The 20245-nt window shown below is 49.2% G+C and overlaps 1 protein-coding gene across 1 annotated transcript; it reads right to left on the reverse strand.

Annotated features, from left to right (window-relative positions):
• Nucleotides 1–13388: 13388 nt before the first annotated feature.
• Nucleotides 13389–20110, reverse strand: CD93 (CD93 molecule). The gene is made up of 2 exons (XM_057703946.1): nucleotides 17863–20110; nucleotides 13389–17608 (listed from the first exon to the last, which is right to left on the reverse strand). Exons 1-2 carry the CDS (start codon nucleotides 19779–19781, stop codon nucleotides 17584–17586), a joined length of 1944 nt encoding a protein of 647 aa, XP_057559929.1. The 5' UTR covers nucleotides 19782–20110; the 3' UTR covers nucleotides 13389–17583.
• Between the last annotated feature and the right edge of the window lie 135 nt (nucleotides 20111–20245).

A 20245-nucleotide genomic window follows, 5' to 3' on the forward strand; every position in this document is an offset into this window, starting at 1 on the left:
GGGGGGCAGCTTTTTTTCTTAGGAGATGTAAAAAAAAGAACTTTCTAGTTCCATCATGAACACCTACTCTTGGATTTCTTTACCCCTAAGTCCCCTGATGCAGACCCCGCTTGGCACTGTTTCTCTCCAGAGCATGTGGGCGGCTGTCCCTGCTCTGACTTAGAACTTAAGCCTCCCCTCCCTCCCCGCCTCCCCCAGAGGAGGGAACAGTAGGGTGGAAATGCACAATTCCAGGTGCTCAGGGGTACAGGGCTGTGAGATGCAGAACTAACTCCCAATTGTTGCTGGTGATAAAAGCCCCAGGCCCCCAGAGGGAAGGGGCTGTCATTAGCACTTGAAGACACAGGATGGGTGGTGGTGGTGCATACCCTGTCCATATGCAATAGCCATAATCACCTGTGGTTATTTAAACTAAAACATTAAAGTTAGAAATTCAGTTTCTCAGTCTCACCAGCCTCGTCAAGTGCCCCACAGGCTCATGAATACAAACTGGACATTATCGAGAAAACATTTGATCATTACAGAAATTGCTATTGGACAGTGCTGGTCCACACATAGAGCCAGTTAATGACCTCAAGGAAGCCGTTGGTGGGGGGTATATGAGTGTCCTTTCTAAGATTCCAAGAACACCATATTACAGCCATTGTTGTTTTCAAGGTAATTATGAAAACCACCATCAGAACCTAGAAGGGAAATATTAAGAAGAGTGAAAACTGTGTAACCACTATTAGTACTTGATTGATAAATACATCAATATTGTTTTTAACCTGGATGTTAATTATAATAATTTAGATATTAAGAAGAAAGATATTTAAAGGATAAAAACATTATGTGTATAAGCCATAACAATATTAAAATGTAGACACAAAATTTAAGTCTCTGTGGCGATGGAGCAACATATGAGTCTAAGAGTGGAAATTAACATTTGCCTGGTGAGCAAATGTTATTCAATAAACAGCCTGGCACTGCAGCAGAGTGCAGATTTTACCAAATTTTTACTCTCAGCCAGACTTGAAGAAAGAAGTGAGGTGAAAATTAACAGTCCTTTATTGGCCCATTCTTTACAAAAAGAAAATATGTTACATCTACCTAAACCCCACATTTGATATCATATTTGATGGTGAAAGACCAAAAGCTTTGCCCCTAAGATCGGAAACCAGAAAAAGATATCTGCTCCTGCCACATCACTCAACAGTGTGCTGGAGATTCTAGCTAGATTCTAGCCAGGCCACTTCCACTTGGAAATGAAATAAGAGGCATCCAGATTGGAAAGGAAGAAATAAAATTATCTCTCTATTCATGATATTGTCCTGTTCGCATATGGAAAATCCTAAGAAAACTATTCAAAAACTCTAAGAACTAATAAATAATTCAGCATGATAGGATACAAAATCAAGACATAAAAATCACTTTCATTTCTATATTGTAACAATCCACAAATTGAAAATTCAATTAGAAAACAATTCCATTTACAATAGCATTAAAAAGAATGAAATACTTAGGAATAAATTTAACAAAAGAAGTACAAAATGTACAATGTTGAAAGAAATTTTAAAAGACCTAAATAAATGAAAACACATCCTATGTTTATGGATTGAAAGACTTAATATGGTTAAGGTGGCAAAACTCCCAAAATGTATCTGCAGATTTAATAATGTTATCTCTATTAACACATCTACTGATGTATCTACAGAAATTTTCACACTGATCCTAAAATTCATGTGAAAATTCAAGGGACTCTGAATAACCAAGATAATCTTGGAAAAGAGAAACAAGACAGGAGGATCCACACTTCTTGATTTCAAAATTTACTACAAAGCTACAGTAATCAAAACAGTGTGGTTCAGGCACAAGGAAAGACATAAGTCAATAGTACAGAACTGAGAGTCCAGAAATAAACCCTTTGAAGATACACAAATGGCCAATAAGCACATGAAAAGATGTTCAAAAGCATAAATTTTTGTATTTAGTCCATTATTTTCCACAGGGGTCCCAAGACAGTTAAATAAAAAGAATAGTCTTTTATTCTAGCCATCCTAGTGGGAGTGAACTGGTATCAGTGTGGTTGATCTACATTTCCCTAATGGCTAATGATGTTAAACACCTTCTCATGTGCTTACTGGCCATTTGTATGTCTTCTTTAGATGAATGTCTATTAAGATTCTTTACCTGTGTCTTAATTGGGTTAGTTATCTTTTATTATTGACTTTTTCCAGTAATTCACAGATGCTGGTGCAGGTACACAGCCTAATTTTATCAACCAGGGTTGCAGACCAGCTACCGCAGACCTTGGGGGTCTGAGATGGCCTGCAGGCCTGCAGGATGGTTTGAAAGCTCCAGGGTGAATGGACTGAGAATATCTGGAACGTGGGCAGAGGGGCCCCAGGGAGGGGAAGGAGTCACAGAGAGCAACCATGGGGAGCTCCGCTCGGGGGTCAGGGGCTGCCAACACTTGAGTCAATCACTCAGAAATCCCACTCCCACCCACAGGCCTGGGGGTGCCTGGGGTTCCATCAAGCTCTGGGGGAAGAAGGAAGGGAGCGGCTCTCCACTGGAAGCTCCTGACCCCACTCACCTGCACCCAGAGCCAGCCCACCCACCAAGGGAAGGGGAAGCACTCACCCACACCCAAACCACCGGGAATGCTTTTTAGACTGGGAATCATTCTGAAACCAGCTCCCAGAGAAGTACCGGCAAAGGCATCTCTTAGAGTTTATTCTCCTTTGGAAGGGACTTTGGGGACATTTAGCAAAACCCAGCCTTGCAAAGTCCCTTAAAGGACCCCCCCAGGAAAGGGGAGCTATTTATCTCGTGTTCCACAGGCAATGAGGAACGATGCTTCCTCTTTTGAAATGGACATCACTTTTATGCTCCTGATGGCCAGCTGGCCATGGAAGAAGCTGGAGCCAACAGATGCAGGGGAGGATCCTGGCAGTATCATCCACGGTGCAGATTAAAAACTCCAGCTGGTCCTACCACAACCGGGATAAATACACACAGCTGATAACAAGTAAATCCAGAACTTGAAATACGTCACAGAGACACTTTATGACTCTGTTCTCTCACAGTGTTTGCTCTTCTGCTGTTTTCCTGTGGTCTTGAACTTGGACGTCATTTTCGTGTTTTATCCTATAATCCTAAAGTCGTATGTCATGGGGAGTTGAGCAGTCCCTAAATCTGGAGAAAATAGTAACTAAAAAAATAATATATTTGGCTTCCTGTTTCCCAGAAAGTATTTGCCACTGTTTCCATTTCTGGCCCAGCATCTTTCCAGAGTTGAGAATGTCATTTAAATGAGTCAGTCCCCAGAGCTCAGTGGAAGTGACAAAAACGTGGACACCCTACCCCAGACTGTTCGTGCATTGCCGCCTCTGGCCGAGTGAGAGTCAGCTGAGGTTGGAAACAGGCAGAGGAAGAGGAAGGGATCTGCTAGCCAAGCAGCCACCTTGCCCCCAACACGAAGTCCCAGACCAGCATCCTCACCTGGAGCTGGTTAGAATGCGGCATCTCTGACCCCACTCTGTACCTCCTGAACCAAAATTTGTCTTTGAATGGATCCCAGGGGCAGGGGCACACATCCTCCCCCAGCTGGGCTGTGCAGGAGAAAGACCCAGCCGGGTATGGCCTCTTTGAGAACTTGCACTGAACCAGCTCCTTCCCTGACCCCCACAGATGTTCACTGACCCTCTCTAGTTTGCGGAAAGGAGCCCTCAAGACCAACAGCATCAGCGCTACGTATTATCTCTGTAAACACCATCCACCATGTCAGACTTGTCAGAAAAGCAGATTCCTGGGCCCAGCCCAGACCTCCTGAATCAGAAACTCTAGGGCTTGGGCCTAGCCATTTGGGTCTGGGCAAGCCCTTCTGGGGATTCTGATGCACAAGCATGAGAACCACCAGCTCACCATGTAGATGACGTGGCCCCAAGGCTCTGATCACATCCTCATCCCTATCATTCTCCTGGGCCATCCACTTTGGGTCCTGGCCTCACCAAAGCATCCATGGACCTGCAACCACAGTTCCTGCTTGCAGGGGCACAGCGAGCCCAAACCTTATTCGGACGAGATCATGGAAATATATGTTTAAGCCAAGCTAAGTGAAATTTGTAGAATTTTGCCACAAAGAAGTTGCAGCAGGCATCATGATCAGGAGGCCGAAACTCATGCATTGGGATAAAAGCAAGAAGGTTGAAGGGATCCAGGATGCTAAGAGCATCAAGAATTCAGAGCCCCAGCCTCAGACCATCAACCTCTGGACTTCCTGTCACAGGAGATAAATAGAAGTCTCTATTTGGTTCCTCCACCAAATCAGATTTCTGTTTCATGCAGCCAACCACCTGCCCAATTGCTGCAAACTTAAGTTAAAGTGTGGCTTCCTGGATTGCCATTTATCTGATCTAATTTATTTAAACTTCAAAACCTGATTCCTGCTTTTAGTCAAATTTCATCATTGCATAGTACCTTCTGTGTGTTCATGAGCTCACAGCCCTCAAACCAGAGGTCAACAGAAGGGACAGATAATTAATGTTTCAGCACAATGTTGGGCACATAAGGTGAACTTGAACAGCTATGACTACTCTTAGCTCTGTTTCTAAGATAGATAAGCTCTCTGAGACTCAACTTTTCTTCTCAAAATGAGGATAAAAGCTACCTTCTAGGGTTAGATGACAAAACCTGGATCCTAGGGCTACTCTGAACCTCTGGATCTGCCTCATGGACACCAGGATGGGTAGTGGAACCCAGCAGGTCCGTGGGGCAAGTACCAAGTATTTGTTCCAGAAAAGAGCTGCTGCTGTGTATGCCACTGTCAGCAGTTACACTTCTGTGTACACGGATATCCGAGCATCAGTGGCCAGGAAATTGTTATGAGGATCCAGGACCCTCAAAACTTCAAGCTTATGAGGACATAATATCATCTTCAAGAATCTACACCCCAAGGTCACACAAAACTAATGGGCTCATCTTCGATTTTAAACTAAAATTCCTGTGTCAAACCCTATTCATTTAGATGAAGTCTAGGAGCATGTGTTTGTCTTGTTGGGTGAGGAAGGAAACTGGGTCTGAAAATGTGAAGAGTCTGGATTAGAGAAAGTTTTAAATGGCAACGAGGCAGACACTCTTTGTTGGCGGACTCCACCCCCCATCCACAACCACTCACAACCCTGCTCTCTAATGACCGGTCAGTCTAGAGACGGTCATGTTGTCCAATTTCAGCCAACGGGGTATTTTTTAAAACCGCTTGGTGGGTTCTCTGGAGGATCCATCAAAAATGACAAGAATCAAATCTGTTCCAGATTTTTAAAAAATTAATCCTGAACAAAATGTATAAAACTATTTGAAGGTAGTGACCAAAATCACACAGAAACTGGAGGGCTTTAGCCTTTCAAAGGAGAAAACCACTTTGGGTGAGATCCATGTTTATTCATACTTTCCCCTGAGCACACTCCAATTCACAGGGTGTGGAGCAACTAAAACCTGTTGATAGAGTGAAAAGACAAGTTACAGACTGGGAAAAAATATTTGCAAAAAAAAAAAAAAAATATTGAAAAAGGACTGGTACCCAAAATATATAAAGGAACTCTTAAAATTCAACAATAAGAAAACAACCCAATTTAAAAATGAGCAAAAGACCATAACAGACACCTCACCAACAGACACATTTTTTTCTTAAAGAAAGGCCATGACGTTACTGCAGACACTGGTCTCACTTCAAACCTGGCATCTGCAGTGCCCAGGAGCTTTCCCAAGGTTGTTTTTATTTATGAATTTTAAAGAAGATACACAGATGGCAAATAAGCACATTAAAAAATGCTCCACATCATGTCAGCAGGGAAATGCAAATTAACAATGAGATGGCACTACACACCTATTAGAATGGCCAAAATCCAGAACACTGACAACACCAAATGCTGGGGAGGATGTGGAGCAACAGGAATCATTGCTGATGGGAATGCAAAATGGTTTGGCCACTTTGGAGGACAGGTAATTTCTTACAACACTAAACATACTCTTATAATCTACAGTAATCACACTCTTAGGTACTCACATGAATGAATTAAAAATTTACGTCCACACAAACACATGGATGTTTATAGTAATTTTATTGATAATTGCTGAAACTTTTGGATATTTTGGAAGCAACCAACATATCCTCCAGTAGGTAAATGGATAAATAAACTGTGGTACATCCAGACAATGGAATATTATTCAGAGCTAAAAAGAAATGAGCTATCGAGTCATGAAAAGACATGGAGGAACTTTAAATGCATATTACTAAGCCAATCGGAAAATGCTATATGCTGTAGGATTCCAAATGTATGACATTCCAGAAAAGGCAAAACTACAGAGACAGTGAAAGGTCAGTGGTTGTCAGGGTTTTGGGGAGGGGGGAAGAGGTGAACACGTGGAGCACAGGGCAGGGAAACTATTCTGTGTGATACTGCACTGATGCATACAGGTCATGGTACGTTTTTCAAAACCTGTAGAAAGTACAACACAAAGAGTGAACTCTAATGTAAACTATAGAATTCAGTTAGTAACCATACATCAATATTGGCTCATTAGCTGTACCTAGTGTGCCACACCGAAGCCACATCTTATTTATTTATTTTTGGCTGCCTTAGGTCTTCGTTGGTGCATGCGGGCTTCCTCTAGTTGTGGCGAGTGTGGGTTAGTCTTTGTTGTGGTGGCTTCTCTCGTTGTGGAGCATGGGCTCTAGGTACACGGGCTTCAATAGTTGTGCCCCACAGGCTTAGTTGCTCTGAGGCATGTGTGATCTTCCCGGACCAGAGCTCAAACCCACCTCTCCTGCATTGGCAGGTGGATTCTTAGCCACTGTGCCACCAGGTAAGCCCTCAAAGCCAAATCTTAATAACAGGACATTGTAAAGTGTTGAGAGGTTATATGGGAACTCTCTGTACTTTCAACTCAATTCTTTTGTAAACCTAAAACAGCTCAAATAATGAAGTCTAATAATGAAAAAAGAATCCTTGATTAACCCAAAATAAAACAAGAAAAGAGAATCAGCAGGAAAAAACAAAAAAGTGGGAAAGACAGAAAACAAGTAACAAAACAACAGACTTGAACCCGATAAGCTCTGATTCTGTCAACTTGAATGCCTAAAACAGGCAAAGGCAATGCACAGTGATGGGAAGCCAAGCGGTGCTGGTCTATGGGGTGGGAACAGACTGGGAGAAGCCCAGAAGATTCTCGGGGTGGTGGGAGGGCCCCTTGACTGGAGCAACAGTTATGGGGTGTGTACACTTACCACAACTCGGCAAATTGTAGAGTTGGGATTTGTACCTTTTTCTGCCTATAAACAAGAAAAGAAAGGTTGCCTTTGTTGGGGCATGTGCTAAACATGAGGATGAAAGCCACAGGCTGGTGATGAAGGACCAGAAAGATGGAAGGCAGCTGAGAACAGCTGCGGCAGCCCAAGGTTTCCCATCTCTGGACCCTTTGTCATGTGAGAAAATAAGCATTATGCTAATCAGGCTTTATTATGGGCAGGCGAATTCACCACTAAATACTGCAAGTCATTTAACATAAAAGTAGAAACAGAATAAAATACTCAGAACAGATATTGAACAGAATTGATTCATTTGTGTTCATGTGAAAATCATTTCTAATTCCTATCTAGGCTACACAAATGGATGTAAACCCTGGGATAAGTGCCCCTGAAGATGAATTTTGCAGGCTCAACAGCTCAGCTAAAAATCTCTTATGCACCTCATTTCCCCAGCAAAACTTATTTATTTATTTAATGATTTATTTATTCCTTCTGGTTTGTTTTCTTGTGTGTTAAGCTAACGCATGAGTTGATTCTAAACCATGTGACTCCAAATTTTGAAATAACAAGGTTCAAATGAATCATCTTTTCCTATGCTCAAAAAAGGATGCATGCCTCATGTTGGAGATCATTTAGCATGTAACTAAAGTTAACAAACAGCATTTCATTTTAGCCACAAACCATTAAACACCAAATCCACTCTCTGAACATCAAAGCCATTCTGGACATCTGGTCCCCTCTGAAAAAGCCTCTTAAAGAAAGGCCATGATGTTACTGCAGACACTGGTCTCACTTCAACCTGGCATCTGCAGTGCCCAGGAGCTTTTCCAAGGTTGTTTATGAATTTTAATAACATGATCAGTTGTTCCCATAGTAAAAGATGCTTCCCTAAAAGTATAGGGCCTGAAGACAAAGGGTGGGGTTTGACTGTGGTCGTTGCTCAGAAGGAAATGCAGTTAGATGTCTTGAAGGAGTTGGGGATAAGAGAAGAAACAAGGCACTGTGAATCTGAAAAGAGAATACTCAGCATGGTGTTGGGGGGGGGAAGTGGGCGTGGAGCAGATGGAAGGGTGCGGGGGAGACCTCTTCTTCATGAGGTATGTGCATCTTTTGATGGAGGCTAGGGAAATGAAGAGGATTAATGATTCCTGAGCTGCCCTGGAAGGAGGTAGAGAGGAGACTGGCCACAGAAGTTTTGGCCAGGTCCAGACTCTGTAAATAAACCTCCTGTGAATACCATAGCCAAGACTGTGAGGATGATGTTTCAATTGCTGTTGTGTAAATGTCTAAGAGCAAAATTGCCAGGTCATGTGTGTATGTTTAACTTTTTAAGAAACCAGTCAGCTGTCCTTCACGAAGCTGCATCTCTGACATTCCCATCAGTGTGCACAAGAGGTCCAGTGGAGAAGTCGCCTCTGATTGCAGGATACAGCCACACCTCCTCCTCCAGGACACACAAATGCTCCATTGTGAACAAGACAGAACCAGGAAGGCCCCTGCGGGGTCAGTGAGGACGCAGGCACGGGATCTGCCCTCGGATCACAGTGGTTCTCAGGTACACAAGCTCTCTGGGGATCACAGAAAGCTTCTGAGCAGTACCAGTACATGTGTGTGTGCACATGCATGTGTGGCAGGGGAATATACAAGAGCAGTATACAGGGAAGCTTATTTGGAAGTAAGCTATTATTAGAAATGCCCATCAGTGCTCAGTGCTTCACCTTCCTGTCTCAAGTAGGTTGGGAGTCAGCCTGTCTCCTCACTGGCCGCTGGTTGACACCCTCACGTTTAGCCAGAAGCGGTGACCTTGTGATCCAGATGAGGATGCAGGATTTCACAGCCCTGCTTCACCACTTGTCAGCTGTGACGGTGGACACATTTTCCAACTTGCCTGTGCCTTCACTTCCTTCCCTATAAAGTGGGGAGAGTAATACTGCCTGTTTTCCAATAAATAAATAGCACTTTCTATCTGATAGTAATAAAAGTTCCGTGAATTTTCCTGCCACGTTGCTTTAATAATGTGCCCCGTGAACTGATCAATCCACGTAGCCTTCTGCTGACAGCATTTGAGACTCGGTTGTGTGTTAAGCTCTGTGTGAGGCTCACCCTTCCTTCTGGTGCCTCCCAGCCTCATAGGAAGACAGACATGGAACCGCTGAGCTGTCACACCACCAACAAAGGGATGGGGCCAACAGAGAAATCTGGAAAAAGAACACTCTCCTCAAGGACCTAGCTGCCTCCTAAGGAAATCAGCCATGACTTGCAAAGGAAGGGAGGGCTGTCTCAGTCAGGTATAGGGGACAGGTGAGGACAGGAGGGGATGCGGCCAGGGGCCCAGCCACAGCCCTGAGACTGTCACTGTGCTTGGGTCAAATCCCATCCATTGTGTATGCATCTCTGTACCTGAAGGCTTCCCCCATCCCAAGAGTGGAGGCCCCTCTGGAAGTGCTGGGAATCACCCGTCACCCTGCAGTAGCCCCACCCATGATTGTTGGTGGTTGGTGTATCAATACCCCAGTTCCTTTGACCCTTGAGTGGAATGACATTTCCCAGAGTTTCCATGGTTTTATCAACTCTCTGTGACTCTACCACTAATGCCTGTCCTTTCCAATAAACTACTTGCACTGGAATCCTTGCCTCCAGTTCTGCTTCTGGAACAAAAGGAGCCTGGAGACCAGATGAACATGAGAGCAACCATCCAAGAGCATTAGGGATGTCCTGAGTGTGTGCAGTGCCCTCGGCCAGAGATGGGGCGGGGTGAGCAGACTGCAAAAGGGTAGCTGGTAGACTTTGTTTGGGGAGAAGGCCATGGACCACAACATTTATCAGAATTTCAAATAGGACTTCCTGGGGTCAGCGTTGGCTCCCCCTGTCTGCCGTCCTGCTCCAGGGCTCCCAGGGCAGCCATGCCTCCAACAGACAGTTATTAAGCACCACTGTGTGCCAGGCCCAGGGCATGTCAGGGACCAAACAACCACAAAAAGCTGCCCTGGAGGAGCTTACATATATATAAATATAGACAGTACGTAATAAATCATAATTACGGGAGGAGATGATGCACCATGTTAGAAAGTGACCAGTGCTTTGGGCAGAGCAAGGGCCACTGGGAGGGGGGAGAAGGCGCGATTTCACAGCCACCTCAAGAGGGAGGAAAGACCAGGAGCTGAGGAAAGTCAGGAGACACGGGGAGGAGGACCAACCAAAACAGCTTCCAGAATAAGACAGTCAGAGGATGGCCAGGAGGGAGTACTCCCAGTACTGAGAGAAGAAAACTGCCCGACTGGATAAAGCAGAGGTCTTCCCAGTGCACCCCCACACCGGCAGCAGCAGCTTCCCCTGGAATCCTGCTAGAAATTCCGATTCTCGGGCTCCGGCCCAGACCTGCTCACCCAGACCCTCTGGGATGAGGCCCTGCGGGGCTTCCAGGCTCCTGAGGTGTAGGGAGCGGGCCCAGAGTAGGTAGGATGGGAGCACAAAAAGAGACAAACGTAAAGAAGGCTGAAAACAAAGAAATGTCACCTGAAAAAGTTTGTATTCATAAAATGCCACAAATTAGGTATATCAATTTCAATAGTCAGACAAAATATAAGTTGAGGTAAAAATGTCCAAAAAGTTATATTTCATGTTGGTAAAGAAAACAATATTCCAAATTCACATCAATCACCCAACTGTGCAGCAGAAAGAAGACAAAGTTGATAGAAATACAAGAAGCGACAAAGCTGACCCCCATGGGAGACAAGGATTTGGTGTGATGGGTGTGCAGGACTGCACCCTCCACTCACCGTGATCTTGACCTTGACCTCCAGGACAAAAGGAGCCTGGAGACCAGATGAACATGAGAGCAACCATCCAAGAGCGTTAGGGACGTCCTGAGTGTGTGCAGTGCCCTTGGCCAGAGATGGGGCGGGGTGAGCAGACTGCAAAAGGGCAGCTGGTAGACTTTGTTCGGGGAGAAGGCCATGGACCACAACATTTATCAGAATTTCAAATAGGACTTCCTGGGGTCAGGATCATCCTTTGGATGAGGGCTGGGACATACAGGGGCACTACACTCGGGCATGGAGATGTTGGGTTTGACCAGGAAGAGAAACATTTAGGTTTGGGACATAATCTTTCTGGGAAAGGAAGGCCCTGGAGAAAGAAGGCAAAAGGCACAATTATTTTCCTGCACCTCACAAATCTCCGTTATTTCATGGGATATTTGAATGCAGAAGGAGCTCAACAGAGTGGATATCGCAGACCCAGCTTAAGCCTTTATAACATCAATGATGCAGACAAGCGTGAAACATGAAGGGGACGAGATAAGCAGTGCTTTGCAGGGAAAGATGACAAGAGCATGATGCAGAGGGTGTTGGTCCTCCTCCAGGGTCAGCGAAATGCAGCTCGGCTGTGACCCGGGAAGTTAGAAGTGGCACAGAGGGAAGACGGCCCTGCCTGCACTGTCTCAAACTGAAAGCCAAGATGTGGGATTGAGGACTGGTGACCCTCACTTTGACCTTGATCCGGTCACCCCCCCCACCCCCTTTCCCTCCCTCCCTCTCTTTCCCTTCTTCCCTGTTTATCCTCCATCCCTCCTTCCTTCTCCACTCACCCCCTCCACGCACTGAATTCTATGGACCAATTTCAACTACAAAGGAGGACCAACATCCAAGTCAATGGTGACAAACCTCAAATAAAAAACCCAGCAAATAGAACCCGGGCAGCAGTGTGTGGGGAACTCTGGCTGCGGACACATGAAGACTTGGGAGGGTGTGCTCAGCCCTGTGAAGAGTGGCCCTTCAGGTCAAGTTCCTGGAAATGGCTGCTGGCCTCGGGGCTTATCTCTGGCCTTTCACTCTTGGCCTCTTTTTTCACTTTTCACTACTTACCTGACCTTCATTTCCTCCGAAAAGGATAAGCCAGAGTGCAAAGGAGATGAGAGACACTGTTCTCTTTTTAAGCATCTGGGATGTCACCATATAATCCAGGGAGAGGCTGAGGGGAGGCTTTTTGGTTTGGGGTTCACTGTCTCTGCCGCCTCGTACTGAATGGACTCAGGAGTCAGCTGAGAACAGGAGGTCCTTGTTCGTCCATGTTAAAGCCGTGGGAGGCACGTGATGTGTATGTTGGTCTTTCATTTTCATCTACGTGTTGTCTGACACAGATGTACTTGTGTTGTGCCGTAGATATAATTCTGTGTAAATAGATTTTTTTGTGAATGAAGCACACTTGAAAGATTCTGTAGCGTTTACATCATTTTAAGTCACTGAGAGGAATTGCGGCTTAAATGTGGCATTTTTGTTCATGGGTTTTCCCCATAAATCAGGAAACCCTGGCCTCAGGTTTTCTAGTATGAAACAGAGTATGTTAGGATTGTGTGTGTTTGTATGTCTCTATGTGTCTCTTGTGAAGGGGGGTGCTTTTCTGTGTTTGTGTTGTGGGTTTGTTGTGTGCATCTGTGTGTGTGCATGTTGCGGAGGGGGGCAGCCGTGGTTCTTCATATTAAGATATAATTTCCAAATGGATTTTGTTAGTGATTAGACAGCTCAAGGATCAGCTTTATTGGACCCTGGTGATGACTGTTTATCGCAGGTGTCCGGGCCATTAGTATCACCGGAGAACCCTTGATCCTCTGTAAGCCCTGTTCTTACCAAGTACACAATCTGAAAAGCAGGTGGACTGGGAATCGACCACCATCTGCTACCCCAGCCTCCAGTCATGGTGAGGTTTATGCAGCCAAGCAATGAGCGAGCCGGTCAGTCTGTCCAATCAGTTAAATAAACTGGAAAAGGTTTGCTGACCAAGTGGTGATAAATGCTCCTATGATCATTACAAAACGGTGTTTACACATCACACCAACTGGACGCGTTTAATCCTGCACCAGGTGTCACACATGCAACTAAAAAGATGCAGAGAATCAGACGGTGGAGGTGGAGGCAGGGAGCCCGGGCTCAGGATCGGAGGGCAGAGTCTGAGAGCACCGACTCGGGCCTGGGTCCCCCGGTGCTTCCCCGGCCTAGAAGCCCTGGTGCCAGTGTCACCTCCAGTGGGTGAAGAGTCGGGCCATCACAGTATCTTTGGAAAGGGACACAGATACATTTGAATGTAATTCCTGCCATGTATTTTGAGCTGTTATGAAACATATTGAATCAGGTTGACAGCAATGTGTCTCGGAGTTTATTAGGCTAGATGCGAAACAAATCACAGTGGATAACAACCCACTTCGGAGGCTGACCAGAGACACCACCCTGCCTCTCAGAGGCCTGAGGGTAGCACAGCATCCAGCCCACCCTCCCTTGGCCTGGGATGAAATGACCCTGCCTAGAAAGCCCATGATTCCAGCATCAGGGGAACAAACTTCAGAAACACATTCAAAAAGACTTACATTCTCATTTAGCACTCACGGAGGGACCGCTGACATTTACAATAGCATCTAATGTGGCCAAGCCTGCCTAGCCTATGATCTAATTCAAGCTTAAGCCAAATATGCAAAAAGAGCTTCAGGCCAGGGGAACGGTGGGCGAAATCTGCTGAAAGGAAACACTTGCCCTCTCGCAGATAACAGGAACAATGCGAGAAAGGAATTCCAGAATTTCTTCCTAAAACAGATGGGCATTATCTCCAGGAACAGACCAAAACACACTTCATTTTTTAAAAAAGCGCTTCGGTGAGTTTTAGTCCCAGGAATCTGGACTGGAATAAGGCACTCAAGTAACGAACACGTGGAGAGTTTTATCATCCTCTTTTTTTGGGTTGACAAACTCCACAAACAGCACAGATTGAAGCAGTGGATTTTGCGGCCAGAGAGGGACAGATGTTTTCAGGGAATTTATATCTCAGATTCCCATGCTAAACCTATTGTTTCAGGGATGGAAATATGTAGGGGACATTACACCATTTTGCAGCTGCTAGAAAGCAATGCTTTCCTGTTTTCCTGATTTACACAATGGAGAAGCTAAGAAGAAAAATAATAGGAAAAGGCTTTCCTATATTTGCTTTAAAAAAAAACTGCATTATTTTGAATTTAGCACTTTTTGGGGGGTCAAATCTCATCTCTGTTCTCTTAGTTTTCATAGAAATATATATGGGAAAGAGAATTGGAATAAAAGTAGTTAATCATCAAATCTACATCCTTCAGAAGTTGTTTGGGGCTAAAATCCAGGCCCCTCACCATGTGTTCAAACAAGGGCTCACGATCAGAATGTAAAAGACTCAGCTACACACACGTGTGTGCAAGAGAGAGATTCATTCCCAGCTCGGCTCCTCCTGCACACGGTACACGAGCACACGCACATACATGTTTAACTTCTTATTCCACTTTTTTGCCTGATCCTGGGGAAGAGGTGAGGACAAGCCTTTTGGAGAGGTTGCCAGTCTATCATTCACAGGCACTTAGGCCTGAGGTGGCCTTGCCAGGCCCGGCGGTGACCGCAGCGTGCCTCCCTCCCAGCCTCAGGCCGGAACTGACGAATTCACCGACCACTGGGAACATGGCACCCCGGCACCAAAAGTGACACCAGCATGGCTGCTTCTGCCTCGAGGCCACCCCGTGGAGCAGCCGTGGGCTCAGGGTACAAAGGATGCTCACCAGGTCCTCCATGCCCAAGGAACTTTCGGAGAATCGCCGCACCCTTGGCTGTCTACACTCCACTTCCCCAGGGGACTGTCCTCCTGCATCAGTCCCTCCAAATGGCCAACGAGAGAAGAGAGCAGTGATCACAGTGACTGTCCCTGAAGTTCAAGAACGGGCGTGTTTAAGGAGACATCCTCCCTTTAAATTATCTCCTCAGGAGGTGGTGAGTTTGTCCTGAATATAAAAGCATTGAACAATTGGAAATTCTGTTTGGAAGAAAGTCCCAGCTATCTCTGAACCTATTGTCAAGGGAAGCCTCTCCTTGACCTCAGCACCCGGCCTGCTCTGCTGCTTGGCAGGTCAGGGAGTCAGGGACAGAACAGCGCCTGGTCCATGCCTGTCCAGCCCAGGGTCACGGCTGGAAGAATCTGGGCGTGGCAGAGCTCACCTCTCCCCATGCTCCATCCGTCTGTTTCCCTGGATGTCACAGCCGAGCTACCTCGGCCTCTGGAGAAACGGAATCTTTGTTAATTGGCCCCAAGCTCCCAAAACGAGGATTTAAATACCCCAGAAGAAATAACAGTGGTGCTCAATGGGACAAGAAAGCACCGGCTTGAGGCTTTTCATCAGAGTCATCGCCCGAGGTCGTCCAGTTTGGGGACTGTGGCCATTGCTGGGCGGTGGCCGTGAGGACAGGTAGACCCCACTTGCCTGCAGAGGGGCCAACTCTGACGGAGGGGATTTGGAGAAACTGTTATTTATCCACCCATTTCTCCCCTTGGGGGTGACACGGTGGGGCAAGGGTGGGGTGGGACAAAGGGGGCTGCGTATTCCCTCCAGAGAAGAATTCAAACACGGAGACCAAATGGGGCCGGGCTGTGGAAGAAATCAAACGGACACTGAAACCAAGGGCATATTGGGGACCTCGGCCAATTCAAGGCCATGGGACCACGGGGGTCAGGGGCAGCCTATGTTAGCAAGGTCCCCCTCACCCCAGTGGCAAGCATGAGGGCTGTAAAAGCCTAGAATAAAGTATTTCCTGTAAGTGCAGATACCGGCCAGCAACACACGCGTTGCGGCACACCGCCCAGCGCCCCAGGGCCGAGGGGCACAGCCTTTACCCTCCCTGGAGTGTTAAACCCCAGTGTTCCACGTGGGAACTGCAGACTATTAGGTGACTTCAAAAAGCAGACACTCCGAACCCCCCGATGGGCCGCCTCAGGCCTCCATCCTTTCTTCCTTCCCCCATCCCCCTCCAGTTTTCCATTTTCTTTTCTTAAAAATCTGAGCTACAGCACCTACATTTCAAAACTGGCAAAAAGGACATCTACTTGGCTCTGAAGGCTGTGCACATGGGGTGCCAAATTCTGGGGTGGAGTTTGGATCCTGGAAACGGTTCCCTTTGTCTGTCCTGCACCCCCCACCCCCACCCCACTCCAGGAACCCGGGCCTCTTGTGCGTCTCAGGCAGCTTCTAAGGGCTCCGACCTGCAGTGAATCCCGGGCTGCTTTCCAGGGTCTCGGGCAGAATCAGCAGGGACAGAGCGCCACCGACCACAACCGTCTTAGTCGTGGGAAATCTTTGCAAGTGAGCACTTAAACACGAGGCTGTAAATTCAAATGGGTGAGAGCAGGGTCTGCGGTTGCTTAAGATCTTAGTTCTCCCATTCTCGCTCCCTCCCTCGTCTCCCTCTGTTTTAAGGAAAAGAGCCAGGGGACACCTGTGCCGTAGGCAGTGCTGGGCCAGCACCCGCGGGACTAGAGCTGACTTGGCTGTGCTGCGGCCACAAGCCAGCATCAGCACTCAGGAGGCGTCAGCCACCATGAACTGTGCTCAGCGCTTATGATGACACCTTTAAACCTCAGTCCAGCAGTTCTCTCACATCCTCCAGAAACCATCAGGGCATCCAAGCCCGGGCAGCTGCAGGGAAGGCAGGACAGCATCGGGGGGATGGGGCCACCTGGCCTGGAGACCAGTGGTCCTTGACCTTTGTCCTCACGAGTGTCTGTCTCATCAATCAAGCATGTGGTAACGTCAGTACATTTATTTAGACAAATTGATTCAAGTAGTTTTGAAATAAACCCTGCCCTCTCACTCTAGTTTCCAAAAACACTTTTAACTCGCTTCATACAATTTTCCCCACGTTGTTGAGACTTCATTTGCAAATAAACTGGAGACTATTAGAACCTGAAGAACTAGAAGATGTGATTTCTAAAGGTCCTGCCTCCGTGCCACCGAAGCAGATGGAAACGCAGGAATGCAAAGGAATGTCTCTAGCCTGAACACGTTCCTCGGACAGAAACAGAGCTTCTTACGTAATCAAACAGTTGATAGACTCCAGCCTCTGTCACACCAGGAGGCACAAATCATTTCAGTCCTAATTTCCCCTGGTTCACGGCCTCTTCTTAGATGGTTTATGTGGGCAGAGGCAGTTCAAAGGGAGCCCGTTACCACCTGACTTGTCACTCCCGGTACAACGAACTCAGTCACATTTGAATTTGAACAGGGAGAGGAAGGGAGAATTGTTAACGCATAAACTTTCTGACATGACACCCAACCCACCACGTCCACACCACACGCGTGTGATACCTGCGCGGTTCAAGTTGCCAGGCATTGAAAGAGAAGGTTGACAACTATTTGCTAAGATTCCAGTCCAGTCTTCCAGGAGAACGGGGGTCCTGCTTCCAACAGAAACCTGGCTCTGAGGATAGTGGTCACTGTCAGTGATCTCAAGGCCTCCTCAGCTTCAGCAGTCCGTCCCCGGCGTTGGACTGTGGGGAACAAATAGGGACACATTGGAAGCCGCTGCCTCGGCCGTGCTGTCTGGGCCCCGGGTGTGGGGGTGGACCCACGTGCACCGCACCACGGGCAGGGCAGCGCCCCCAGGGAGCGCACGCGGGCCTCGGGGGGACCCCAACGTGGGCTGCACCTGCCACCGCCCTCTGCCTGCTGTTGCCATGGTCACTGCCACCTCCCCACCCATGCCTGCTACCCCCCACCCCCTTGGCAACCCAGCCTCCTTCACCTGTAGGGGTTCTCTGTGGCCCTGCTCTCGGCTCGCTCGGGGACCCAGGCGTAGCTGTCTGCTGCGCTCTGAGGTTTCTTCTCCTTCTCCTCCCTCTTGGCTCTGCGCTTGCGAAAGACCAGCAGCCCTAGAGCCAGAGCCAGCAGGAGCAGGATGGCCACCACGGTGCCCAGGATGTAGAACAGGAGCAGCTTCTGCCCGTCCGTGCCGTCATCACTTTGTTTGGCGCTGAAATCCTCACCTGTGGACGCCCCACGGTCAGTGGTGGCCGTGGGGTGACGGGTGCTGGGCTCCATCCAGATGCCAGGGGACCCACTGGAGACCAGCCTGTCAGGTGGGGCAAGGGAAATGGGAATGCTGTCTGGCGGGGAGGGTTTCCTGGTAGCCGGAGTCACCGCAGAGGTGCCCTCGGAGTTGTCCCTGGTGGGACTGGACGTTGTGGCAGAAGGCACGAGCCTCCCTTCTCCATCTTTTGTGTCCTCCCCTTGGGGAGCTCCAGCCGGTGGTCCCGGGGATGTGGGGCCCCCGGTGCAGGAGACCCCGTCGGGGGACAGCTCCCAACCCGGCAGGCAGCCGCAACGGAAGGACCCCTCTGTGTTGAAGCAGAGGCTGTCACAGAGGCCGCCCTGTGGGCCTGCACACTCGTCCACGTCCAGGCACCGGGTGCCGTCCTCCCCGGCCAGGACGTAGCCCTCCTCGCAGGAGCAGCGGAAGGAGCCGTCAGTGTTGGTGCAGCCTTGAGCGCAGGGCGAGCGGCCAGGGACACACTCGTCCACATCCACACAGGTCCCCACTTCGGGGCCGCTGGGCTCGTAGCCCACCCAGCACTCGCAGCGGAAGCCCCCGGGGGTGTTGACACACTCCTGGGCGCAGGGGACCTCCTGGCACTCATCCACGTCCACGCAGTCCCGCTGCGTCGAGTCCAGCTGGTAGCCTGGGGGGCAGCGACACGTGAAGTCCTTCCCGGGGGGCCCAGGGACGCACACGGCCCCCCCTCCGCACGGGCTGGAGCTGCAAGGGTTCCGAGAGGCGCAGGTGACCAGGTCGTCCAGCAGCCGGAACCCGGGCCGGCAGCCGCAGCGGAAAGAACCGTCCCCGCCCTCAAAGCAGTCCTGCTGGCAGCCTCCGTTGTTGAAGTCGCAGCCGAACTTGGGGCTGATGCAGAGGGGCCCCGAGCTCTCCCAGTCAAATACGCCAGGCGCCTTCTCCTTGCACAGGAAGTAATGCTGCCCGCTCCCGTCCCCGTCCCCGCAGGCCACGTTGGCCATGGAGCCAAAGGGCACGGCCTGCAGAGAGGAGCGGCTGGCCTGGAAGGGGGTGGTGTAGTTCACCTGGCCTGGGCCCCCCAGGGTCAACGGCCGGCACATGCCTTTGAAGCTGAACTTGCACACAAAGCCCTCATTGGTGCTCCCAGAATACTTGGAGCTCCCACACGGGCCCTCGGCCCACCTGGAGAGGCGGCTGGCCAGGGCCGGCATGGACAGATCCAGCATCAGGGACACGCAGCGCTTGGAGGTGCAGGAGCTCTTGGCCTCCTTGTGCCAGTTGGTGTACGACGTGTCCTCTCCGCCGCCCACCCAGCTGAAGCCCTTCAGGGGCAGGTTGCTGTCCAAGCACTTGCCCTTGTCTCTCTGGAGCCCAATCCAGAACCTGCCTGTGCGATCTGCCAGGGGCGTCCCCGGCGGCAGGAGCTGGACCAGGGCGCCCTGGACGTGCCGGGCCTCCTCCTCGCTCTTCACCGTGGCCAGGTTGCCCCCATTCTTGCTGCAGTGGAGCTGGGCTTCCTCCGCACTCAGCTTGACCCGGTGAGCCGTGTAGCAGGCAGCCCCCGCGCAGACCACGGCCTCCTGGTCAGCGGCGGCCCCCACCCGGGGCGGGACCAGCAGCAGCAGCAGCAGCAGGCCGGCAGAGCCGGCCATCGTGGCCTCCGAGTCCCCCCGGGCGGGAAGCCGGCAGGCGGGCGGTGACGGCGGCAGCCCCGGCTGAGCTCCGAGGGGACCTGAGGGCTCAGACGTGGACGCTCCGTCACAGAGAAGGACACAAAGGCCGAAGGCGTTCCGCGGCCCCCTGACCCAAGGCGCATCCTGCTGCGGTACTTCTTATTCCTCACCGGATACAGGGGCTTCCTGTGCTGAATAGCTTCTGACTCCTGTTGCCTTCATCACGGTTTTGTTGTTCATAAAAGGAGCCAGGCAACGTCGCTGGGTCCCGAATAAGGAAACGCAGCGGCGTGGGGGGTGGCGGGGAGACGCTCCTTTGCAGCTCGGAGACACCGGCTGCTTTCCTTGGGGCCCTTCCGCCCTCCTTCCCATCCGCGTGAGGGCACGCAGAGGAGGCGTAGGGATGTGGGGGGCCAGGCAGGAACTTGGGACGCTCCCTCTGT

The sequence above is a fragment of the Hippopotamus amphibius genome, chromosome 12, assembly GCF_030028045.1.
Source record: "Hippopotamus amphibius kiboko isolate mHipAmp2 chromosome 12, mHipAmp2.hap2, whole genome shotgun sequence".
NCBI lineage: Eukaryota > Metazoa > Chordata > Mammalia > Artiodactyla > Hippopotamidae > Hippopotamus > Hippopotamus amphibius.